Source organism: Manis pentadactyla, chromosome 5 (genome assembly GCF_030020395.1).
Source record: "Manis pentadactyla isolate mManPen7 chromosome 5, mManPen7.hap1, whole genome shotgun sequence".
Lineage (NCBI taxonomy): Eukaryota > Metazoa > Chordata > Mammalia > Pholidota > Manidae > Manis > Manis pentadactyla.
In genome coordinates, this window is record NC_080023.1 from 51,646,502 (window position 1) to 51,674,500 (window position 27,999).

Sequence of the window (27,999 nt, forward strand, 5' to 3'; positions counted from 1 at the left end):
CTCACAAGACTAGGCAGCCTGCCAGTCGTTCCTCCAACTGGAGCGGACCCCGACACACTGGCCCAGTAGCAGGAGAGTGGGAGTGCACGCTGGGGGCAGAAGCACTAGAAGGAACCGAGAGCAGATCCGTGTGCTGCAGGGCTGGCCCGCAGCAACATGACTGAACAGCCCGGGAATGGCTTGCGTGCACCGGTGGCAGTTAATCCAGAGCCCGGTAGAAGCCTGCGCGGTAAAGCCCCACGCACACCAGCAGCAGAGCCAGAGGGAGCAGGCGCGCTCCCAGGAGCCAACCAGAATCCCAGCCCAATGCACAGCCGCCCAGGCCAGACCCAAAGGCCGCTGCTGCTACCCAGCTGCCTGGCAAGGTTGCCGTTAGCATGGAGGAGCGCACCTGGCATGACTGCCATTCCCTGCAGGGCTCCGCGCTGCTCTGATGGACACCTCGCCCACAGCAGCTTAGGAGATTAACCCAGTGGCTGCTCCAGGAGTGCAGGTAGCCATCACAGGCAGTGGAGGAGGGCAAGGCATCCAGCAAGCAGGAAAGGACTTTCTTCTCCCAGCTGACACACCTGCAACCTGCCTACAGCCACTGCAACCATGATGAAAAGGCAAAAAAATCTGGTCCAGACCAAGATAGTTACACCTGAGAAAGGATCTGCAGAGGCAAACCTAACCAGTCTCCCTGAAAAAGAATTCAAAATAAAAATCATAAACATGCTGACAGAGCTGCAGAGAAATATCCAAGAGCTAAGGGATGAAGTCTGGAGGGAGATTACAGACGTCCGGAGGGAGATTATAGAAGTGAAACAAACTCTGGAAGGATTTATAAGCAGAATGGATAAGATACAAGAGGCCATTGATGGAATGGAAGCCAGAGAACAGGAATGTTGCTCTTTGCAACAGTGGCGCGAAGGAGATGAACAGGACCAGCCTGTTGCTATCTGGGGCTGAGTGAGAGGGCAAGTGTCGAAGACTTCATCCTCCCCCTCCTTCTGAGGCGGGGGGACACAAACCACACCAAGCCGGGAGATGTGTCAGACTTGAAGGCACAGAAAAACTCAGCTTTATTGCATCAGAAGCCCAGTTATATAGGGGAAGATAAGGAAGTAGCAAAAGCCAATGGGAATTGATTATCTCATCTGTCACTAGGGTCTTAGGCAGGTTTTGGGTTAGGTGGGGAGGCAGAGTTAGGGCTAGGAGTGCGCCCCGCGCGTGGGAAGCTAGTTAAGCCACGAATACAGAAGTAACGAGGGAGGATGGAAACCTCCAGTCTGCGGCCGTCACAGGCCTGAAAGAGGCAAAAGGTCCCAACAATTCCCCCTTTTTGTTTTATAAATGCTCTGGGATGTCCCAGCGGGCAAGGCCCCTGTCTTAGGTAGTCCCCCTCTGGGGATCTTATCCATCACTGGATACCTTGCAGCTCCTCGGTTGTCCCAAGCTTACTCATCCTCCGGGGCCTGTCTTAGGTTGTCTCCACTTTGGAGATCTTACCCGTCTTTGGCACACGGGGAGATAGTTAGGGGGAATCAACGGACACGGCCTCATCATAAGGCTCACAGAGACTGCAGGGGTCACTGGCTTCTGTGGCAAGCCTCTGGTATTGTACTTGCACATTCATCAACTGAATTGATTCAATTCTTTTTTGGACAAACTGGACAATTTTGTTAATAATGCAGGACCCAAAAGTGAACAGTAGGAGCAAAAGAAGGATAGGACCAAGGAGGGGCAGAATGTAGGGTAACCAACCACGTAACCCAGTCCAAAGAAAATTGGCTTGTAATTCATGTCTGTGTCTCTCGAGGTCTTCTTGAAGTTGTTTGACTTTATTTTGGATTATGCCAGAGCGGTTCACGTAGAAGCAGCATTCTTTTTGTAAAAAGAGACATAAGCCTCCTTTTTCAGCAGTGAGGAGGTCAAGCCCCCTATGGTTCTGTAAGACTACTGCCGTGAGGGAATCCAACTGTGCTTGGAGGTCAAGAATTGTGCTGGCCACAGCTCGTAGGTCATCGTTCATCTGTTGAGAAAGGGCTTTATAATAATGTAGGGAGGTCCCTAATCTTGCTGCCCCTGTGGCAGCTCCGGTGGCCACTCCAAGGCCTAAAAGCAGGGAGATAACCTGAATGGCCCTTTTTGATCTACCTCCAATGTGGTCTAAAGCAGGAATAGGGAGGCTCTGATTAGTAGGGACTACTCCAATGTCAGGGAAAATTACAGCTGGAGCACAAAGCCCCATCCAGCCTGTCGGGAGAAAGCCAAACACGTCTCCCCCACAAATGAAGACTGTTCCATTAGGGGGACAGAGAAGAGTATTGTTCACAGTAATATTCTGTTGGCAAAAGGAATAATGGATTCGACCTACATCTATCCCACTAGTATTATCAGAATGGGGGTCAGCTTTGAAGCATGGGCCTTTAGGGGAGAAAGGGTCTAGATAGACCCCAGAGCTTGAGGGCAATAGCAGGCACTGGGGCTCAGTCAGTGACAGGTTAACAAGAAGAGCATTGACTTGTAATGGCCCCGGCTTCAGGCACAGCCAGCAAGCTTTAGATAAATCAGGATTGGTAGTGTTGAGTAAGGTAAAAGCAGCCTGTATGATTGATTGTGTCTCAGGATCAAGAAGCAATTCTCCCATTATCTCCGGGAGACTAAGAGGGTGGTAAATCGGGAGATTTTGGTCTTCAATCAGCCTATCAGTTTTTTAATTTGGTGCTGTCAAACCTGATCTTGGACTCCACCCCCATCAGAGATGCCTATAGGGGCAACTCGATTCCAGCAGGCGTGAGCTCCCCTATTCTCTCGACAGTCAGCATATTCAGTCTTGCCTTCTGTCAGAATTGCATACCAGTATATTTTGTTCTGTTTAGTGCAGGGGCTAACTTCCTTATAGCATCGAGCCTGAATGGAGGCATGAAAAGTGGTGCAAGGACACTCAGAGGGGGTTTTCCCTTGGGTGGGTGGATATATTTTTGGGCCTGGCCAACACTTGTGAGTGAGAACTCTTCCAGGGCATCCATTTTCTGTCCCTTTCATGAGTGTGGCTGCCCTTTGCCCATTAGGGCAGATTTTGATAGAGGTGTAACAGGTTTTGTGGGGAGGAGTTTGGGTGAAAGAGCAGGCTGTGCAGGGGTCTCTGATGGTCTTTTGTAGTATGGCTCTTGCTTGACCGGGATCTCCAAATCCTGTCTTAGCTAATGGGAGATTCATCGCTATTAGCAGGAAGACCAGCATCATTGGGTTCACTGTGGACTCTGAAAGAGAGAGAGAAGAGAGATATCCTCAGGAGGTGAGGGGCCTTCTGGGTCATCATCGACATCAGTGAACTCCCCCTCCTTAGGTGGGTAATACTTGAGATCTCTTGCGGGGACCCAGATCAGCCTTTTTTCATTGGTCGGAAAGACACAGCCAAATCCCCTTCCAGCTGTAATGAGGGGGTCCGGGCCTCTCCATTCTCCAGTAAGGGGGTCCTTGCATCGGACTCTAACCATCTGATAAGGAACGGTTGTTGTCCAGTGCTTTTGGAAGGGCGAGAAGTGTTCGCCTTTGGCAAAATTCAAAATATTTAGAGTAAATAATTCCATCTTTAGTTGATCATGGGGGTGGAGTGTTTCCCCTTTTTGTTTTATTAATTGACATTTGAGGATATGATTATGTTTTTCTACGATTGCTTGTCCTTTAGGGTTATAAGGAATTCCAGTGGCATGAGAGATTTGCCACTTATCAAGAACTCAGTAAAAGACCTACTGATAAAGCAGGGACCATTATCAGTTTTTATTTGGTCTGGCAAGCCAAGGACAGCAAAGCACTGGAGAAAATGGCTTATGGCATGTTTGGATTTTTCTCCCATATGGGTTGTGGCCCAACAAGCATGGGAGAAGGTATCAACTGTTGGAAATATGTATTTTTAAGCTTCCCGAAAGGGGCAAAATGTGTGACATCAGTCTGCCAAAGGTTATTGGGCCTCAGGCCTCAAGGGTTCACTCCGTTCTTTTGAAGCAGAGGAACCTGTAGAAAGGGCTGGCATGACTTACATGTCCTAATGATCTTTTTTAAGTCTTTGACGGGGACTTGAGGGAATCGATGGTGTAGTCCCCTCCAATTAGCGTGTGTAAGTTGATGAAAAGAGGTGGCTTCCTGTACTGTGTAGGCTGAAGCTAGTCGGTCTGCAAGAGCATTTCCCCTTGACAAAAAGCTTGGCAAGTCCTGATGTCCTCTTAAATGTTGTACGAAAAGGGGAACTAGTCTCTGTTTTAACAAATGGCGGGCTTGAATCATTAAAGGAGTGATGGGATTACTGTCAAGTCTGATGTGTGCACCCACAAGGTTGGGCAGGAGATTGACAATGTAAAGGCTATCAGAAAACAGATTAAGAGGGCCTTGGATCTCAGACAGAGCTAAAACAACAGCATAAAGCTCTTTAAACTGGGCAGAGCCCTGCACCTCATGAAAGAGGTTTATGGCCAGAGGGCATTCACTTGTGCCTGGGGAGAACATTACCATAGAGGCTCCCTGCTTACCCCCGTCAGTAAAAACAGAGGGGAAAGAGGGGTCTGCCTCAGAGAGGAACATTTTAGGCGGCTGCCACGCCAACTGGCTAAAATAACTCATCCACTTATAGGGACCATAGTGACAGTCCACTATCCCCGGAAAGCCTTCCATGGCCATTGCCAATCTGGAATTATTTCTCTGTAGCCATGAGAAATCATTGACCTGAAAAGGGATAATCAAAGAGTGTGGTTCACACCCAAAAAGACGGACAGAAAGATCTCATCCCTTGACAATGCAGTCGGCCATTTGATCCACTATAGAGTACACTTGGGTTGCCCCTCCCACAGACAGATGTATCCAATGTATGGGATCTCCCTCCTGAGCCAAAAGGGCAGTGAGGAGGGTCTCTCCTGCCATAATATAGAGGATCAGTGGCAAGTTTAGATCATATCATTTTAAAGCAGTGTTATCAATGGCATGTTGAACTTTTGTCAATGTCTCTCTATGTATAGGGGTTAAAGTCACTGTTGAAGCTAGGTTAAGGCCTTTTAATAGGTCTAAAAGAGGGATAAGGTCAGCTATGGTTATAGGAATCCAGGGCCTCATCCAACTGATTTTCCCCAGCAGTTTCTGGAGCTGTGGTAGCGTATATGTGTCTTGAATACATAACTGGGGCTTAACAGGGGAGACAACATCTAATGTTAAAGTAGTCCCCAAAATTTTAAGAGGAGCTATTTGTTGAATTTTATCTGGGGTGATTTGAAAGTTGTAGTTTTTGAGCAGGGAAAGGCACCTTTTAAAGAGGTCATCTAATTTGTGGGAGCAGGTGGCTCCCAAGATAATATCATCCATATATATGTAAAAGAGTATGTCAGATTCTTCTGCTAGTGGAGATAAGATTTTAGACATAGTCTTGACAAATAGGGGGGCTATTAGCCATCCCTTCGGGCAACACGGTCCACTCATAGTTCTGGTCAGGTCCCTTACAATTTAGGGATGGAAGAAAAAAGGCAAACTTCTTGGTGTCCTCAGGATGGAGGAGGATGGAAAAGAAACAGTCTTTGATATCTATTACTATTAGGTGCTGGTCACTTGGGATGGCAGGCACCCAGGGTAGCCCCCTTTGGGGGGTCCCAAAAGGTGCCATTCTTTCATTGATTTTTCTTAAGTCTTGAAAAAGTCTCCATTTACCATTAGGTTTTTTGATCACAAAGACGGGAGAATTCCAGGGACTCATTGACCTTTGGAGGTGACCCAATGATATTTGTTGTTTAACTAAAAGATGTAGTTGTTGCAGTTTTTGTGAAGGCAAAGGACACTGCTCCACCCAGACAGGGGAGCCTGGAATCCATTTTATTTTTGGCGTCCCGGGGGGAGCAGTGGCCCTTAGGATTGGGGGTGGGGCTGGGGGTTTGAATGAGGTTGGCCCCTTCTGATCATTTCAAAAGCAGGGTCATCTCTATAGTCAGGATGACACCTTTGGCCTCCTTGAAATTGTTGTTGGTATCCCTCCTCATCCAGGAGATCTGCATAAAGGGCTTTACGATCTGTGGAAATATACACCTCAGCTTTCCCCAAGACATCTTGGCCCAGTAGATTGGCTGTAAGGCCTGGAGCCACAAGGGGGCGCACCTCTCCGGTATTTCCATTTGAGTCAACCCAGGGAACCCATTCAGCAGTTTCTTGGGAGCTAGTCTGTCCACCCACCCCCAGGAGGGGAGGGCCAGGAACCAATCTCCAGTGGAGGGGAATTTCTTCTTTTCTGAGGACAGTCCTGTCCGCCCCAGTATCAATGAGGCATTTGAAAGCTTTTCCCCCAGTAGTGAGTATCATTTTAGGTCTAACCCCAGGCCACAGAGGAATTGTCCAGTGAGCCCATGTGGGGGGACTCCCCTTGTTTAATGTGGCTGGGGAGTGCCCCCTTTAGAGTTTAAAGGTCTACCCTGTATATCAGTCTTAGATCTACAATCTTTGACCCAATGGAACCTCTTCTGACATTCCGGACAAGGAGTGCGGGGCAAGCCAGGAGGCTGTACCTCGCTGGAAGAGGAGGTCCTTTTTGTTTATGAGGGCATTCTCGCTTAAAGTGTCCCTCCTGACCACACCCAGAGCAAGTACAGCCTTTTCCAGGGAATGCCTGCTGTAGAGCACATACCAGGGCGGTCATATCATCCTTGCGAGAGGCTTGCAGCATGGAAGCTATGGTCTGGGTCTGATGGGAGTGGATACGTATATCTTTGGTGGCAATGATCCACTTTTCCATGGATTTATCCTTTAACCCTATAGATGCCATTTTATGTTCTTGATTCATACCCTCCCACACCATCATCTTAACAAAATTATCTCTGAGATCCCCAGAGCTCTATTCTATTTCTCTTGATTTCTCTTGATGCTCCCCTCAGCTCTATTAATGAAGCTAGCCAGATCTTCATTGGCCCGTTGGTTCATCCCTGCAATTGGGGATTCTGAGGGGCCTTCCTCAAGCTTCCTCCATGCCACCAGACCCAGGGCTCATATTTGGTCCTGATAGGGAGAAGGGATGGTGGCCTGTTGGAGTCCTGAGAAAAATTGTTCGGAGGTCCCCGCAAGCATTCCCATGGTGATAAGGATTACAGGGTTGGTGCCTTGATTCCTCTCAACTTGTTGCTGGCATTCCTCTTTATACAAAGCACACCACTTAATATAGTGGGGGCCAGGGAGAACCACCCGGGCAAGAGACCTCTAATCTACAGCAGTGCACAGATGGTGAGCAAGTCCCTGGAGGATGGTCTCAGTCCAAGGAGCATTGGGGCCGTCCTCAAGAATGGCCTTCTTTAACTCCTTAAGGTCACCTGGCTCCCAAGGGTACCAGGGGGCAGGGCCGTTACCTCCGGGATTAACATTGACAGGAAATAGCTGACATGGCCCTAGGTCGGGTTGTGGGTGGAGTCCTGAATTCTCTTGAGGTAGACCACCAATAAAAGAGCACAAGTCCTTATATGGGAGAGGAGCTGAAACCCCTGCCTGTTGGTATGGGGGAGGGGGAGCTGATGGTGATTTGAAAGGGTTAGAAGGGGAACTAGCACCAGGAAGTGGTGGGTACAAGGGGGCCATGGATTTGGGAGGCCAGGGGGCAGCATCGAAAGGGTCGAGGGCACCACTGTCATGATTCTCATCCAGCTCTTTATGGCTTTCATGTCCTACCGGTGTGGACTCAGACTGAGGAAGGGGATCAGAATTTCCCCAGGAAGGGGCTCCTGACCCTGTGGCCTCCCCATCCACTAGGTTCTTGGCAGTCTGCTTCGATGGTCGAGGAGGGAAGCAACTCTTAAGGGCTGCAAAAGTGGGGAAGGTCGCCAGAGGGGGATATCCCCCCAATTAACCTGGGCTTTGCGTATGAGTTGCTCCACCCTGTCCCAGGTCTCCCAGTCAAACAAATTACTCATGGGCAGCCATGGGGTGACCTTAACTAAGGTCTTCCAGGTCTTGATAGCTTGGCTGTCAGAGAGCTCTAGGCCCCTACTTTGGAGGAGGACCTAAGGGATTCAAGGGAGGGATCAAACCTGGAAGAAGAATGTCCCATAGTTTATGGGAATATACTGACCCGTGGCCCGATTAGCTCGTCAGCGAAGCGAGAGATCCTCACACAGGGCACCAGTTGTTGCTCTTTGCAATAATGGCGCGAAGAAGATGAACAGGACCAGCCTGTTGCTCCCTGGGGCTGAGTGAGAGGGCAAGTGTTGATGACTTGATCCTCCCCATCTTTCTGAGGCAGGGGGAACACAAACCACACCAAGCCGGGAGATGTGTCAGCCTTGGAGGCACATCAAAACTCAGCTTTATTGCATCAGAAGCCCAGTTATATAGGTGAAGATAAGGAAGTAGCAAAAGCCAATGGGAATTGATTATCTCATCTGTCACTAGGGTCTTAGGCAGGTTTCGGGTTAGGTGGGGAGGCAGAGTTAGGGCCAAGAGCGCGCGCGGGAAGCTAGTAATCCACAAATGCGGAAGTAACAAGGGAGGATGGAAACCTCCAGTCTGCGGCCGTCACAGGCCTAAAAGAGGCAAAAGGTCCCAACACAGGCATGCATAGAAGCTGATGCAGAGAGAGATAAAAGGATCTCCAGGAATGAAACAATATTAAGAGAACTGTGTGACCAATCCAAAAGAAACAATATCTGCATTATAGGGGTACCAGAAGAAGAAGAGAGAGAAAAAGGGATAGAAAGTGTCTTTGAAGAGATAATTGCTAAAAACTTCCCCTAACTAGGGGAGGAAATGGCCTCTCAGACCACAGAGGTACACAGAACCCCCATAACAAGGAATCCAAGGAGGACAACACCAAGACACATAATAATTAAAAGGGCAAAGGTCAAGGACAGGGACAGAGTATTAAAGGCAGCCAGACAGAGTAAAAAGGTCACCTACAAAGGAAAACCCATCAGGCTATCATCAGACTTCTCAACAGAAAACTTACAGGCCAGAAGAGAATGGCATGATATATTTAATGCAATGAAACAGAAGGACATTGAACCAAGGATACTGTATCCAGCACGAATATCATTTAAATATGAAGGAGGGATTAAACAATTCCCAGACAAGCAAATGTTGAGGGAATTTGCCTCCCACAAACTACCTCTACAGGGTATCTTAGAGGGACTGCCCTAGATGGGAGCACTCCTAAAAAGAGCACAGAACAAAACACCCAACATATGAAGAATGGAGGAGGAGGAGGAAAAAGAAGGGAAAGAAATAATCATCAGACTGTGTTTATAACAGCTCAATAAGCAAGTGAGGTCAGCCAGTAAGGCAGTAAACAAGCTAACCTTGAATCTTTGGTAACCACAAATCTAAAGCCTGCAATGGCAATAAGTACATATCTTTCAATTATCACCCTAAATGTAAATGGACTGAATGCACCAATCAAAAGACACAGAATAATAGAATGTATAAAAACGCAAGACCCATCTATATGCTGCTTACAAGACACTCACTTCAAACCCAAAGACATGCACAGATTAAAAATCAAGGTTTGAAGAAAGATATTTCATGCAAACAACAGAAAGAAAAAAGCAGGTGTTGCAATATGAGTATCAGACAAAATAGACCTCAAAATAAAGAAAGAAACAAGAGATAAAGAAGGAGATTACATAATGATAAAGGGCTCAGTCCAACAATAGGATATAACCATTATAAACATATATGCAACCAATACAGAAGCACCAATATATGTGAAACAAATACTAACAGAATTAAAGGAGGAAATACAATGCAATGCATTCATTTTGGGAGACTTTAACACCTCACTCACCAAAAAGGACAGATCCACCAGACAGAAAATAAGTAAGGACACAGAGGCACTGAACAACATGCTAGAACAGATGGACCTAATAGACATCTAGAGAACTCTACATCCAAAAGAACAGGATACACATTCTCCTCAAGTGCACATGGAACATTCTCCAGAATAGACCACATACTAGGCCACAAAAAGAACATCAGTAAATTCCAAAAGATTGAAATCCTACCAACCAACTTTTCAGACCACAAAGGTATAAAAATAGAAATAAATTGTACAAAGAAAGCAAAAGGGCTCACAAACACATGGAGGCTTAACAACATGTTCCTAAATAATCAATGGATCAATGACCAAATTAAAATGGAGATCCAGCAATACATGGAAACAAATGACAACAATAACACAAAGCCCCAACATCTGTGGGACTCAGCAAAAGCAGTCTTAAGAGGAAAGTACATAACAACACAGGCCTATTTAAAGAAGGAAGAACAATTCCAAATGAATAGTCAAATGTCACAATTATCGAAATTGGAAAAAGAAGAACAAATGAGGCCTAAGGTCAGCAGACTGAGGCACATAATAAAGATCAGAGAAGAAATAAACAAAATTGAGAAGAATAAAACAATATAAAAAAATCAATGACACCCAGAGCTGGTTCTTTGAGAAAATAAACAAAATAGGTAAGCCTCTAGCCAGACATATTAAGAGAAAAAGAGAGTCAATACACATAAACAGAATTAGAAACGAGAATGGAAAAATCACCATGGACCCCATAGAAATACAAAGAATTATTAAAGAATACTATGAAAACTTATATGCTAACAAGCTGAAAAACATAGGAGAAATGGACAACTTCTTAGAAAAGTACAACCTTCCAAGACTGACCAGAAAGAAACAGAAAATCTAAACAGAACAATTACCAGCAATGAAATTGAATCAGTAATCAAAAAACTACCCAAGAACAAAATCCCCGGGCCAGATGGATTTACCTAGGAATTTTATCAAAGATACAGAGAAGACATAACACCCATTCTCCTTAAAGTTTTCCAAAAAATAGAAGGGGAGGGAATACTCGCACACTCATTCTATGAAACCAACATCACCCTAATACCAAAACCAGGCAAAGACCCCACCAAAAATGAAAACTGCAGACCAATATCCCTGATGAATGTAGATGCAAAAATACTCAACAAAATATTAGCAAACCGAATTCAAAAATACATCAAGAGGATCATACACCATGACCAAGTGGGATTCATCCCAGGGATGCAAGAATGGTACAACATTCGAAAATCCATCAACATCATCCACCACATCAACAAAAAGAAGGACAAAAACCACATCATCATTTCCTTAGATGCTGAAAAAACATTCGACAGAGTTCAACATCCATTCATGATAAAAACTCTCAACAAAATGGGTATAGGGGGCAAGTACCTCAACATAATAAAGACCATATGTGATAAACCCACAGCTAACATCATACTGAACAGTGAGAGGCTGAAAGCTTTTTCTCTGAGATCAGGAACAAGACAGGAATGCCCACTCTCCCCACTGCTATTCAACGTGGTACTGGAGGTCCTAGCCATGGCAATCAGATAAAACAAAGAAATACAAGAAATCCAGATTGGTAAAGAAGAAGTCAAACTGTCACTATGCAGATGACGTGATATTGTACATAAAAAACCCTAAAGAATCCACTGCAAAACTACTAGAACTAATATCAGAATTCAGCAAAGTTGCAAGATACAAAATTAACACACAGAAATTTGTAGCTTTCCTGTACACTAACAATGAACTAATAGAAAGAGAAATAAGGAAAACAATTCCATTCACAATAGCATCAAGAAGAATAAAATACTTAGGAATAAACCTAACCAAGGAAGTGAAAGTCCTATACCTTGAAAACTACAAGACACTCAAGAGAAATTAAAGAGGACACTAACAAATGGAAACTCATCCCATGCTCCTGACTAGGAATAATTAATATCATCAAAATGGCCATCCTGCCCAAAGCAATATACAGATTTGATGCAATCCCTATCAAATTACCAACAGCATTCTTCAATGAACTGGAACAAATAGTTCAAAAATTCATATGAAACCGTCAAAGACCCTGAATAGCCAATGCAATCCTGAGAGGGAAGAATAAAATGGGGGGGATCTCACTCCCCAACTTCAAGCTCTACTACAAAGCCACAGTACTCAAGACAATTTGGTACTGGCACAAGAACAGAGCCACAGACCAGTGGAACAGAATAGAGACTCCAGACATCAACCCAAACATATATGGCCAATTAATATTTGATAAAGGAGCCATGGACATACAATGGGGAAATTACAGTCTCTTCAACAGACGGTACTGGCAAAACTGGACAGCTACATGTAAGAGAATGAAACTGGATCACTGTCTAACCCCATACACAAAAGTAAACTCCAAATGAATTGAAGACCTGAATGTAAGTCATGAAACCATAAAACTCTTAGAAAAACACATAGGCAAAAATCTCATGGACATAAACATGAGTGACTTCTTCATGAACATATCTCCCTGGGCAAGGAAAGCAAAGGCAAAAATGAACAAGTGGGAGTATATCAAGCTAAAAACTTCTGTACAGCAAAGGACACCATCAATAGAACAAAAAGGTATCCTGCAGTATGAGAGAACATATTCATAAATGACATATCCAATAAAGGATTGACATCCAAAATATATAAAGAGCTCACATGTGTCATCAAACAAAAAGCAAATAATCCAATTAAAAAATGGGCAGAAGATCTGAATAGACAGTTCTCTAAAGAAAAACTCCAGATGACCAACAGGCACATGAAAAGATGCTCCACATCGCTTGTCATCAGAGAAATGCAAATGCAAACCACTATGACATATCACCTCACACCAGTAAGGATTGCCATCATCGAAAAGACAAACAACAAATGTTGGCGAGGTTGTGGAGAAAGGGGAACCCTCCTAAACTGCTGGTGGGAATGTAAACTAGTTCAACCATTGTGGAAAGCAGTATGGAGGTTCCTCAAAATGCTCAAAATTTGACCCAGGAATTCCACTTCTAGGAATTTACCCTAAGAATGCAGCACTCCAGTTTGAAAAAGACAGATGCACCCCTATGTTTATCACTGAACTGTTTATAATAGCCAAGATATGGTAGCAACCTAAATGTCCATAAGTAGATGAATGGATAAAGAAGAGTTGGTACATATACACAATGGAATATTACGCAGCCATAAAAAAAACAGATCCTACCATTCGCAACAACATGGATGGAGCTAGAGAGTATTATGCTCAGTGAAATAAGCCAAGCGGAGAAGGACAGGTACCAAATGATTTCTCTCATATGTGGAGTATAAGAACAAAGGAAAACTGAAGGAACAAAACAGCATCAGAATCACAGAACCCATGAATGGACTAATAGTTACCAAAGGGAAAGGGACTGGGGAGGATGGGTGGGAAGGGAGGCATAAGGGCATAGAAAAAAGAAAGAGGGCATTACGATTAGCATGTATAGTGCGTGGGGGACACGGGGAGGGCTGCGCAACACAGAGAAGACAAGTAGTGATTTTACAGCATCTTACTATGCAGATGGACAGTGACTGTGAAGGGGTATGTGGGGGGAACTTGGTGAAGGGGGGAAACTAGTAAACATAATGTTCTTCATGTAATTGTAGATTAATGATATCAAAAAAAAAGATAACACAAGCCCTTTTAAAGTTATAATTTTAAACAAATGTAGATCTAGAGAGTATCCATTATGTCATTTGATTCACAATTTTCAACTCATTGGTGAAGGAGCTGGCACATAGATGACATATATTAATGATTGAATACTTGAATTAACTCCAGAATCAATGAATAATTGATAGATAATTGTTTATCTCTTATTTAAATATTTTAAGAACACTTTATAATTATTTGTATGAGGGCATTGCATATATTTTGTTACAAGTATTCCTATATACAACATAATTTTGGTGGCTATTATAAACAATTATTTAATTAAATTATATTTCCAGACCTCCTCTTACAAACAAGCACACACATATATATATATATATTTTAAATAGTGATCCACATTTGTGATTTCCATTAATTCTAATAATTTATCTGGGGAATATTATTGTATTTTGTGTATCAACAATCATGTATTTGGGGCTACCTACATTTTTTTTTTGTTGATGTACAGAAAAAATATATTCTTTCCGTTTTGAGAATTTATCTAGATAGTACTGCAGGTCACTTTTGAAATCAATTTGTTGGCAATAACAGTTTTCCTGTTTCTAATTTTAATGAAAAGGCTCAAATATTTCACTAATTTTTATCATGTTTGATATTTGTAAATTTTTCTTAAATTTTTTTGAATCAAGGAAGGTTGCTTTTTATTTCTAGCTTATATTTATTCATTAATGCCTGTTGAATAGTATTTAATTTCTTTTCTGCCTAAATAGAAATTAAAAGATGTATTTCCCCTCTTAAATCAGTATTGTGTTAAATGGATAGACTGTGTAATGATAGACCACACATACTATAGATAATCTCTATTTTGGTATTGTATACTGTCTCTTTATACATTGTTGATACATATCTTTCTCCCAGATCTTTCTTAGGAATATAAATCTATCTAATTAGGATATGCACCATGAATATATCACATTCTCAAAAATAATTGGTCACTGCATGATGTATTGGTGACTTTTTTCTCCTTTTTTAATACTCATAACTCATATTTATTGATGAATTTGAATGTACCAGGCACTAGGCTTATGGCCATTTTCTGGCCACTGGCCTATTGATTTAGAATATCCAGAATAAATTATATCATCTACATTTTAAATTTAAGGCAACTAAGACTTAGAGTATTAATGTAATTTTACCAAGGTGACACCAATATTACATGACAGAGCTGAGATTTTTTCAATGGAGAATTTTTATTCACAACACATTTTTTCTCATTATCAGTTTGGAAAGGTAATTGCAAACCCTGAAGATTAAACATAATCTTTATGCAGTCCTCTAAAATTACTTACTAACAACTTGTGATGTGAATGCCAAAACTGACCATATTTCAGAGTCTGTTAGTTTAACAATTGTCTATATATTTATGATAAGAGGTTTTGGTATTTAATTTGACAATAATTATGGAGATATTTGGTGCTTTATTCATAATATTAAAATATAATTTCAATAACAAGACCTGCCAAAGAGGAGGCACAGTAGGTTTCTAAAAAACTAACTAGGAAAAACTTTTGATTCATATATTACTGAGTAAACAATATTAGTTGTAACAAGTTGCTGACTTCAATTCTAATTGCAAATTTTCCTTGTTTTTAAAAAATATCTAGAATAAGTTTGTTAAGGAAAATTATGGATTTCAATGTTTTAAAGTGGCATTGTTTTAAAGTCTTCTCAAAGGACTTTACATTATGTTCGACAAATCTTTGATTTAGATGTTAGAACAACAACAATTGGAATAATAGCCATATTTCCATATTAATGTAACAGAATGTCATGGCATTTGCTTTACATGGTACACAGTCTTTGCATTTCATTGTAGATATTCATTATGCTTATTGCCTTATTACTAGTCATCAACTGGTGAATATACTCCTTATAAATGTATTTCTACCATTTATTTTTATATAACCCTTGTGCAGTTATTCATACTTCTAAGAAATTCTAAATTGCACTTGACACTACTACACTGTTTGATATATTAAAAATAATTAGGTTGATTTATCATGAGGTATCATGTGCATTTATGCCTATGTTCCTTATTCTAAAAATGTGTGTGTGTGTATATAGATAGAAAGATAGATAAATAGATAGATAGATACCACCTATACTATAGATACTTATATATATATATATATATATATATATATATATATATATATGTTATTAGAAATAGTTATTAGGGTCTGGATGGGATGAGACTGTCAAATCTTAAGAACACATAGCATTTGTGAGGAAAAATAACAAAGTAATAAGGAAAATGCAAAAGTATAATAGAAATTTATCACTAGAAGCTCTTAAAGGTTAGAAGAGCTTCTTTTGTATATGAAATACTGAAAAATTTTAGTGGGAAATAGGAAATAATTATTCCAATGCTGAAAAGAGAGGTCTCCATTATTAAAATCTATATAGTTCATTTTAAGCTAAATTTGCCAAATCTATGTACTTGAATGTTAATAATGAGATTATACTGCCATTGTACCTGACAAGAGAAAGTAAATAACAGACTTTGGTTGACATAGAAATTCAATGTTAAACAAAGAATAACTATGTTAAATTAATGATTTTCCAAGGTCATAATCAATATTCTACATGGGTGTGCATGTATATGAATAAGTGGATTGATGAGTGGTAAGACAGAGAGATTGGCAGATGCACTAGATAAATGGCAGGTTTAAAACTTGCATCTTTTATTTTCAGAAAAGTTGAATACATTTTATCACTACTTCTATATTTGTCTGCATTGCAATAAAACATACACTTTTATTCATTTATTTCTTTCATAGCCATGTGCCAATATGTTTAGTAAATAAAGAATAACTCTATGCCACAAAAATCAGTTATTCATTGGTCGATATCCATGCTTGCTCTATAAAAAGCAAACATGTCACAATTACATTTAAGGACTTTAAGGCTTATACCACATATATATGCTATAAGATAGTGATAATAATAAGAATGAATAATGGAAAAGAAAATATGATACATTTCCAATTAAAGTAAAATTCAAATTAAGTTGGTTTGGTGTTGAAAGACATTGTCATTTGATTTTCAACTGCCACTCAGTATTAAGGTTTACATTAAGTATGCTAATTATGTTTTTTCTTGGAGCACAAACTTAGTCCCATTGCTCTAAGGGGCAACTGGACTGCTAGATTAAATCACTGTGGTGAATATTTTCAAATAATCTTTTAAAAAAGGAAAGCTTGAAATACACAGTGTTTATAAAGTTAATAAATCTAAATGAAAAGATGCTTATAATATTTTTAGAAATTTTTTTTTTACTTTTAAGCTCTCTAATGATAATGTATAATTTTAACCTTCCTATGCATCAATAATGCTATAAGCAACTTGCAGATAATTTTATTTAATGATTTAATATTTTTGTTTATGAATATCTAATATTCTAAAAGTGCTGATACACTTTTTGGGATGTTCTGATGAAAGATGAGGTTGTAAGAGTTGTTCACCTGCTCTTTTGTCTGATACTTCATCACAGAATCTCCACTTTAGTTAGTTTCAATTTCAAGAACAATAGTATTTAGAAATGCTTTTTTTTCAAATTAGTTTTACCTAGGATATTCTGTTTTCAGCAACCAGATTGGTAAATAGTGTAAATTATCCTCATTTATTTTTAATGACTATCAAATTGAGACCTAGTGTTCATTTTATTCTTTCAAACTCTCCTTTTTTGTTGTTGGTGTCTTGTTGTTATTCTCAACATCAAAATTCTATTCTTTGAAATGCCCTTACTAAATCCTAGTAATTTATACCAAATGTCTTTTCTTTATTCAGATCACTAAACATATGTTTCTGGGAATAAAGTAATAAATATGAATACTAGGTTTTATTTCATGAAACTTAAGGCTCTAAGAGAACAGTCCATCTTAACTAGGAAACATAAATAGTCCGGATGACAGCAAATGAAATGCAAAGTATGAAAACACTCTATGTTTCTTAAACCTGTTGGTAGTGCTAAATATTAGAGGAAATTGGAGAGTAGAGATTAATATATACTGGTGTGCTGTGTTATGGAGGAGAGGAATTCCAAAAAATGTTGTGTTTTGCTACATATAATGAAGACAAACCCTTTTTAAGAGTATCTCTTTATTTCTGAGAAAAGTTTGTTTCTGATTGCTGGTGATTTTTTTTGGAAGTCCCAAGTAGTTAACTTGTTTTTTGCTATGATCTTGCAATGAGCACTTGTAATTACATGAATTAAGTTTTTAATCCAATTTGTCTTGGCACTTGTATTCATTCTAGGGCTACTATATATATATATATATATATATATATATATATATATACATATAACAAAGTATCACAAACTAGGTGGCCTAGAAATATTTTGTCTTGTAGTTTGTCTAGAAGTATGAAATTGCTGTGTTGCTTTCCAAATACATAGTTAGTATTAATATTGGCATGTCCTAAGGTAAAAATTACACATTATATATACATTTGTGTGTGTCTGAAGTTGAGTTCTCCAAAAGATGATGAAGGGGTAAAATCCTCCTTTTCAATATATAACTTTATTATCAAGTTAATATGTATGTTGATGTTTCTAATTTTCACATGAAAACTCTTTCAGATATTATAAACTTATTCATTTATGTGCAAAGTATTTATTGAGTGCCTCCAATTGTATTTTAGGTACCAGAAATATGGTGGCAATTGAGGCAGAAAAGGTTGAATCCTATGGAGATTACATTCTAATCCTGAAAAACTAGAAAACCTAAAGACAAACAAATGCATTAAACTGAAAAGTACTAGAAAAGAAATGGACATGCTGTTTTAGGGAGTAGGTATTCTGAATCAGAGAAGGGCATTTTCAAGAAAATCTTCCAGAGAGTGGTATTTGAAAGAAGACCTGCGTGTTTGAAAAGTAGTGGGAGATGTGTATGCTTTAGGAATAGGGAAATACACAGTCACAGGATCTAAGGTGAGCATGATGGGCTATTATTTCAATACAAAGTTCAATTTTGCTAGACTATAGTTGATCAGATGAAGTTGAAGACGTCATTAGGAGTTTCCTAATTCTGAGTGAGTAAGAATGTTTAAGTATGTGCTTTATCCTAAATGAATGGGGAAGCTCTTAGAGGCTTTCAAGCTGGAATGACATGATTTATATTTCAAAAAGAAAGCTCCATCCCTGGTTTGAAAACAGTTATAAAGGCAGCATTTCCTGCTTTTCTTTCTATAGGTCAGTGAAAACAACAAAGAAGAGCTAACAAAAAACTCACAACCCATTACAAGTAATATTAATGTAATTATAAACTACAATTTCAGCCAAAGCACTGCCCCAAGCAGAAGGCTGCTGGACAGAATTGCACAAGAAGTAGAAAGTTGACGTTTAGATCTCAGGGAAAAGCTGCCAGGGAAATGGAGATCAGATCAAAACACCAAACTGCTTATTAAGAAAAAAAAAAGAAAGAAAAAGAATAAAAGAAATAAGCAAACACAACCACATATGGCAGTTTGCTAAATAATGAAAACACTATTCATCTCAGCGTGTTTCTGACTCTGTAAATGCAGTGTCTGTGTGATTTTGGCAAGCCATTACATTCTAGACTGCTGTTGTTTGGATTTTTGGTCAGTGAAATAAGGCAGTGACCGGATATGAAGCACTTCATTTTAATTCTAAAACTTGGTATATTTTAAAGAATCCACAAGCACTTGGTCCGGAATTGCAAAGCTATCCTGATCTGAGGCTGTTCTGTGATCCAATCGGCAAGGCTTACCTCACAACACACATCTTTTCTCTGTGCATCTGCTCAGCTCTATTTTTCTGTCACTGGCTCCTTCTGCTCATCATCTTGTTCTCTTGCACTGTGACTTTGTCTTGCTTGTGGCCTGCCACATAGTCTGTCCTGTCTCATTCCAAATCAAAACCTTTGAAATGCTGCTTCCAACACTCCCTGTTTCATATTCTCAGGATTTCATAGTTGAAACTAGAGAGAAATAGCTACATTTTTCTGGTTATATTTTTGAGGAAAGAGAAATCATAATTATGGGGGGCAACTTACCAGTTTCCTGCTCCTTGGGGAAGGTATCAGCCTTGGTTGATTCAGCAGCTGCTGACATGGGAAAAAGTCATGTAACATTAAATAAGTAGAGAAGGCAGCATAAACATTAACAAGTTGTCCTCAGCAGCAATTATACTCTCTCTTCTTGTAGTACTTAAAATGTCAAAGATACAACCCCTCCTGCAATGCTAGTGAAACTGTTAATTGCCATAGCTTTCTGGATTTGGCAACATTTATTAAAATTGCAAATATATGTACTTCTGATGCTGCATTTTAACTTCCACAAGCCTCTTCTTTAAATACAATTATGCTGTGGGAATTGATAGATGCATGATTGAAGCATGGTTTATGTCATAGATTGGGAGAATCTAAATTTTCATTAATCAGGACCTCATTTAATAAATTATGCTTTATCCATTTAGTGGTATATTCTGCTGAAATAAAATGTACATTCTAATCCCAAATAACTGGAAAACCTAGATACAAACAAATGCATTAAACTGAAAAGCACTGGAAAATAAATGGACATGGTGTGTTAGGGAGTAGGTATTCTGAATCAGAGAGGGTCATTTTCAGGACATTTTATTAAACTTTCTCTGTTTCATAGCATGAAATTTTAAAAGAATGGTGCTATTATGAATATTATGGGAACAATGTACATTTTTTGCTTGTATATGTTCAAAATATCTCAGATATAAAGAAAACTGCTAGCATTTGTTTCTCCTGGTCATCTCCCCAGGTGATGGATAATTTTTGCATAACTCGATTTTGAAACTTTTGAATTTTAACCTATCAAAATAAACTATTCAAACAGATGTGATTCTGAAAAGAATAAAATAAACATACCTTTGCTTATAAGAATAAGTTACTGGAAGTTAAGTTCAGAGATCATTAAGATCAGGAGGCTCTTGAAATCACAAGAGATGATGCTGTTTTAGATTAGTAGACAGACGAGAAATATTTTGTTAGTGAAATTGATAGTATTTGCTGCAAAACTGGACATGGGGCAGGAATGAGAGAAATAAGTTACCAAGTGTAATGGGCAGAGCGTTGACTTGACTAGAACATTGATGAAAACCCCACTTGCAGAGAATGGGGAAATCTGAGGGAGCAAGTGTCATGGAGGGGCTTGAATCAGAGCCACACGAATACCTCTTGGGGGATTAGAAACTTCTAACAATAGTAGCTCATTCAAGAATCAGTGACCTTGAGATATGTCAGAGCATGAGTATGCGAAATGCTCTAGGATACTGTGGCCAAAACATGAGCAGAGCAGTCATATTCCTGTTTTCATGGTAACTGTGGCACTATAGAGGGCTGTCTGCCAGGGCTTTCCTGAAGAAGACTACTTAGACTAGGAAATAGGATGGCTAGAAATAGACTGGAATAAACGGGACCTCTATGCCAAAGGCCTTAGCATAGAAAGAAACAGAAAAACATTTTGGCTGAAGTGAAGAGGTAGGCAGGAGCCTAAAACATGAAAGGTCTAAATAGTATGGAAAAATATTAAGGCTGGCAAATTCTTTAAAATAAACCAACCTAACAGATACCTGGAGAATACACAGCAAAAAAGAAAAAAAATTAGTAGAGTTCTACTTAAACATTAAAAATCATTAATTTAGAATAGCTTTGTCACTGTATTTTATTTTTATGGTTATTATGGTGATTTTCCTTGAATAACCACTTTGCAGAAAAATTACTTAACATGTATGTACAGTTGGAGTGGTTTTATAGCTTCAACATTTACTGTTGAAAACAGAGAGTCTTAAATGCTAACATCTATTTTAAATTAAAATGATACATATATGACAAATGAAATTAAATTTTCTGTGGGACATATTGGAATGGAGTTAATATTAAAGTGGTGGGCATAAGGGAAAAAAGTAATTTAGTTAAGAAAATAGAAAATGCCCTTAATGGCATAAATGATAGAATAGAATGTCTAATGCTCATGCTGTGTGCTTTATATAGGTATTTTCTCTTAGTGTCAGGCAATAGAGCAAACAAGGCATTTTTAATAGATTTTCTTTTCTACAATTTGTTGCACAGCAGCAATTTGTATCTATTTGTAATTAAAATGACATTAAGCAGCACTATTATCAGTTATACAGTTTTTCATAGTAAAGATCTCATATGAAAACCTTCACTAAATCTATAGACTCAATTATATAATAGGTATTACTGTTTTCCAGTGTCGAAAATAAGGGTACATTGTCCAATTACCTTCAAAAGAACACTTCAGTTTGTAACTTATTCATATATTGCTTTTCAGTGTTTCTTAATTGATTTATGCACATGTTATTTATCTAGCCAACAATTCTAAAAAAATATGTGGAATGAAAAGATTACAAATAATTTGTACTTTTAATGTACACCAATAATATATTCAGAAAGGTGTTTATAAATACAGAAGCAGAATGAAACAACAGAAAGATTTGGTTTGAGAAAAATGTGGGTTTGACTCCAGTCTCTTTCTTTTTCTCCTTCCCTCCGTCTCATTCTCTCTCCGCCTAAGTCTCTTGGCTTATCCTAAACTGTGTTTAGTAATACTCACTCCAAGTATAGAGTCCTATCCTATTACTAGGTTACAATGTGAAATAGAATTCAATTCACTTTTACTGTGGTGCAATTCTATGATTTCCAAATAACTTCTAACTTGTAAAACTATAGATATAAGTTATAGAATATCTTCTTCAAGATATCTGACAATAAGTCACCCATACAGGTAATAATAACTTGATATGCACTAGGGATGTTGTAACAAAGTACCACAAACTGGAAAGTTTAAAACAGAAATTTATTGTCTTGCAGTTATGGTGGCTAGAAGTTTGAGATCAAGGTATTGACAGAGCCTCTACGAAGTGCTCTTCTTTTTTTTTCACCAGCTTGTGGTAGCTCCAGGATTTCCAGTGGTAGTATAACTTCATGTTGTCTCCACCTAAATAAGGTTATCTTAACTCTGTATCTGTATGCAGCCCTTCCCCTCCTTAAAGGACAACACTCTGATTAAAGGCTCACCCCACTCTAATGTGCACTCATCTTAATCAATTTCATCTGCAGTGACCCACTCTTGGTCACTGAGTCCCACTCACAAGTACAGGGGGTTAAGGCTTCATCTTATCTTTTCAGGAGACACAATTCAATTCAATCCATGGCATATACTAAAACAATAACAAACAACAACAGTTACATTAGGACTTGACTGACAGAAAATTTATTGCTTGAATAGGGACGGACTTTCATTACATGTGAATATACTACAATTATCAATATACTATTTGAAGCTAGTTGCGGTTCTGATAGGGCTGTCTGTAGTCAGCTTCATTTATTTCTCACACATTAATGTGAAATGTTCTCTTTCACTGGCCTAAGTTTGCTCCTGATTTAGCACTTCATCCCCACCACAAGGACTTCCATATGAGAAGAAGTAAAAGGTACAATTATACACATATTAGGAGACTAATTAAGAAGCAGCTTTGTTCAATGGTTGCATAATAATTTATATTCTCTCCATTCTGTGTGTCTAAACCCTTTCCTCATTGGCTTAACCAAAAAGGAAGTTTATTAGCTTACATATGTTACCAATTCCAAAGGTTAAGTTCCATTCAGCCATGGCTAAATTTAGAGCTCCAACAATATGGCCAATACTCAGCTTTTCTGTCTCTCAGTTCTGCCTTCTGTTGTGTTGACTTTGACATTGGGGGTGAAGTGGTAGCAAATGTATGTTGATGGCCTTTATTCCTCTTCTTGCTTCCACAAATTGTCAACAAGAGTTATAAGCATCGCGGCTTAAAGCCTAAGTGTCATAACATTGCTCATATAAATAAACCATTCACTCCTTCTGGATCCTCTTTTATGATGCCCACCTTAGTCTTTGAGGTCAGGGAAGGAATAATAGAGACTTAAAATAGGAATACTTACACCTCAAAATTGGTAATGACAATAATGAGTATCTTGTACTTCATACATTTAAAAAAATGAGTGCCTTAGAAATTGTATGACCTTTACTAAAATAATCAAGAAACCATGTCCCTTGCCACATCACAATCTTTGGCCTACATATATTAAATGTATCAGGGATGAACAAGTTTGTGAAGACAGTATATTGAGAAAAAGAAAGTGTTAGCTCTTCTTTTTTTCCTTTCTCCCTCCCTATAGCAAGTGAAAAAAGGTTGACAAGATTTTCTAGGAATATTTGGCATATTTCTGGAGACTAGAAGGGAGGGACCAGTGTCTGACACCTGTCCAGGGAAACTTAGTATCAGGTAGTTGGCTGGGGCAGCTCCTTAAGATAAGCTAGGGTCATCCCTCAAGTCCATTTATGCAGAGTCAAAATTATCAAATATCTCCTATGAGGCAGAATGGATGTTTTAGAAATGTCTGGACATCTTTGCTAAGGCTTTTGAACATAAAAAATTACATTAACAGGAAGAGTCTTTTGGGGTCCACTTACAGAAACCAAATTTGATGAGGAATTCATAAGCAATGAATTGAAGGGTCGATTATTTGTGGTGGGAAAGATGACATCAGATGTTAATAAACATGGGTAATTAAAACACAAGAAGTATCCACAAGACTAAAAGTGGAATTTGGCACATACACTCCAGAAGACAACAATGTCATGTTAAAACAGATCCTTCCAAGCAATGTGTCCTGCACTTTCTACTCATCTTTTATCCCAATGCTAAAGTGCCAACATGTCTACTCTGAACAAATCTAAAAGATGAAGAGATAGCATGAGGATCAAAAAGACAATCCCGTGTTATTTTTAGCAAAATGGTCCTTAAGTTCACTTATTCCTATTATTTTTATTTGCTGATTCTCTACTTCTTTTTCATCATAGTGTTCAAGTATATATTTTATATTTTGTTGACATGATTCTCTTGAGTATCTTTATTGTCATATACACATGTCTATTCTCAAGTCAAGTACTTGTGTGCCTTGGTGATTTATCAACATTCAGCATTATAAAATAATAAAAACACAAAACTGTGGAGTTATGTAGAGAAGAGGGGATTCTATATTTTTCAGTAGGTCACATGTCCTAATTACCTACCATGATCCCAACTCTTAATTATTGATCTCCTTACAGAACCCTACCCTCCTCTCCTTTCATTGCTGGGTTTTGTGTTTAGATACAACTACCATGGCTGACACTTCCTTTGTTAAAACAATTAAATAAACTTTCTATAAATTGGGATACATTATCATCAGTTGTTAATGAAATATTAGCATTGAATAATTTCTTCCAGCTTTAATTAAGATAAATTATATGGTCCTGAAAAATAAAAAACTTAGGATACAAATATAGGGAGCTGCTTAAGTCATTTAGAATGGAGGACTGAAAGCATTTAGTCTGAAGAGTGAAAAAGATTTCTGACTTTAAAGGAATCTTTGTAATATTTCTTATAGAATTAGAGGTCCTGAATTGCACATACGTGGAAATTGTGGTCTTCACATACTTAGGACAAAACAGCAACACAATAAAACAAATAATATAAACTATCCATTTACCACCTTTGCACATGTGAATTTAAATGACAATTGATGTTGACTAGAGCTATTTTTTGGAAGCAAACAAATCTGTTTAAAACAAGTCTATTTTTTAATTTTCTGAAGGATAGAATGTCCATTACAAGTAAAAATTTTTATCCATTTGTTCTACTTTCTCAGTGATATATAAATACTTCTGAGGAAATATCATCAAATTATACTTTGAATCCATCTCCCCTGATAAAAGCCTTAATTCAGGCTTCCTCATTGCTCAAATTGCTAATTTCATTAGCTTCTTAATTGGTTTCCCCATTTCCATAATGCTGCTCTCTACCCAAACACCGAAGATAACTTTAAAAACTGTGAGTTGCATCTACTCTTTCAGAAAAAATTTCCCACTGCATTTTGAGACAAATAAATATTCAGACTAACTCTATAGCACATGATATTAGTTTGCTAGGTTGGCCATAACAAAACATTTCAGGCTGAGTGACTTAAACAACAAATTTATTTACTCACAGCCCTGGAGGTTGGAAGTCCAAGATCAAGGTGCTAGCAGAGTAGGAACTCTGATGCCTTTCCTTGACATGTAGATAACCATCTTCTTGTTTCAAAATACCTTTTCAAGGTTATCCCCCTGTGCACAGGTGTCCCTGGTGTCTCTTCCTTGTTTTACAGTGATATCAGTCATATTGGATTAGGTCCTGATACAATGGCCTTGTTTTAGTTTACTCAGTTCTCTAAAGTTCTTATTTCTAAATGTGGTCATCTTAAGCACGGGGGCCTAGGTCTTCCACATATGGATTTTTAAAGTATATATCTCAGCCCTTAATACGTATCTTATTAGGCTCTGTGTTAACTGATCCCTGCTTATGTCTCCAGCTCCATTTCATATCACTCCCCTCCTTCACTCTGCTTCTGCACGTGGATATTCTTTCAGTTCATAGTGCATTTTCTTTCTTATCTGATGGTCCTTACATATCCTAATTTTCTTAATAAACTTGTATACTTTCTCAAATGACTTTTGTAATTTAGAATATTCTTTGTCATGAAGAAAAATGCTGAAAGGACACCTTAAGCTATATTTAATTATCTAGATCAGAGTTGAAATCTGTAGGACTTAACAGTATGACTGGCCTATTTTTATGAATCAAACATGTTTATTGTCCCTTATTATACTGACTAAAAATGTAAAGATTGAAATAAATTGAATAAATTATTATTAATATGTCTTCTAGTCTTATCAAATATCTATATCAGTGGAGTAACTAAAAGGAAATGACAGGTGATTTTTACCTCTTTTAAACTGAATACAGAACAAAGTCATCTCTTTTAAATTGAATACCCAATGTTATAAATTCAAATATAGTTTATTTTAATTTATAAAAATAAATTCATGATATAAAATAAATTCATGCCACTGCCTTGATGCTTTCTCAAAAATAATTTGCTTTGGATCATCATGGTAATGGAAGCATAAATTCCATAATAGTTTCCCACATTTGAATTAATGTCTTTACAAAGTAGAGAATGATTTTAACAAAGTTTTTATGACATGCATCATGAATACACTGCATTTTTTCCTTTATTTGAAGGATTTAGAAAGAAGATGCTTACAGGTTACAAGGAAATATTTTGAGAAATAATAATACTAAAAAAGTCCAGGTGCATATAAACTAATGGGAAAAGTGAGGATGAAGGGAGGGAGAGAATTCACTCTTCCTTTATTGTCTAGGTACTAAACATTTGCTCAAGAGTTCATAGGAAATCATGGTATACAGAACATCACTTCTTTTTTTAAAGTAATAGACTTTATATTTTGGTAAATTTTAGATTTACATAAAAATAAACCAAGAAGTACAGAGATTACCATGTACCCTACACATACACACACACACACACACACAGAGGCAGTTTCACCTATTGTTAACACACTTTTACAATTTACTTACAATTATTGATACATTATTATTAATCAAAATTCACAGCTTGCATTAAGGTTTCCTCTTTGTGTTGTACAACTCTATATGTTTTGGCAAATTCATTATGTCATATATTAACCCTTACAGTGTCATATGGAATAGTAATAGTTTCAGTTTATTGGGTAAATACCTAGAAGATAGATTGTTGGGTCATATGGCTGTTTAAGAATGTGTTGTTTAATTTCCATATATTTGTGTACTTATCTTTTTTCATTCGGTTATTGATTTCTAGTTTTATTCCATTGTGGTCAGAAAAGAAACTTTGTATGATTTCTGTAACTATACTGAGGCTTGATTTATGGACTACCTATAGTCTATTCTGGAGGATGTTACATGTACACTTGAGAAGAGTATGTGTTCCAATGTTGTTGGGTGGGTTATTTTGTATATGTTTGTTAGGTCAAATTGGTTTAGAGTGTTTTTCGTCTTCTGTTCCATTATTGATCTTCAATATGTTTTTTCCATCTGTTATTGAAAGTAAGGTATTGATGTCTCCAACTATTATTAAAGAAGTATCTTATCTCCCTTTAATTTGGTTTAAGTTTGCATCATTTATTTAGGGTTCTTTTGTTTGGAACATATGTGTTTACAATTGGTAATCTTCCTGATTAATCATTTATCCATATATAACAACCTTCCTTGTCTCTTATAGCAGATTCTAACTTGAAGTCTATTTTCTCTAATATAAGTATAGCCACCCTACCTACCTTTGCTTCTTATTCATAAGGAGTATCTTTTCTCCTTCTTTCAAACTATATCTGTCTTTGGCTCTAAAGTGAGTTTTTTATAGACAGCATATGTTTGGATAATTTTTAAATCCATTCTGGCAATCTCTGTCTTTTGTTTGGGGAATTTAAGCAATTCACATTACAGTAACTATTAATCAAGAAGGAATTACTTCTGCTGATTTGTAGTTGTTTTCTTTATGTCCTATACCTTTTTTTTGCCCTTAAATTCCGTCATTGCTACCTTATTTTGTTTTTAATTCATTTT

General features: G+C 38.2%; 1 protein-coding gene across 1 annotated transcript; it reads right to left on the reverse strand.

The window, feature by feature from the left end:
• Nucleotides 1–1,249: 1,249 nt before the first annotated feature.
• LOC118936181 (syncytin-B-like) lies at nucleotides 1,250–8,412 on the reverse strand. The gene is made up of 2 exons (XM_057502276.1): nucleotides 8,069–8,412; nucleotides 1,250–3,248 (listed from the first exon to the last, which is right to left on the reverse strand). The coding sequence occupies exon 2, from the start codon at nucleotides 2,630–2,632 to the stop codon at nucleotides 1,517–1,519; it is 1,116 nt and encodes a 371-aa protein (XP_057358259.1). The 5' UTR covers nucleotides 2,633–3,248; nucleotides 8,069–8,412; the 3' UTR covers nucleotides 1,250–1,516.
• Nucleotides 8,413–27,999: the final 19,587 nt, after the last annotated feature.

Bases quoted from the DNA above. Each gene is read 5' to 3' on its own strand.
- LOC118936181 (XM_057502276.1), bottom strand. From the start codon at position 2,632: ATGGGAGAATTGCTTCTTGATCCTGAGACACAATCAATCATACAGGCT.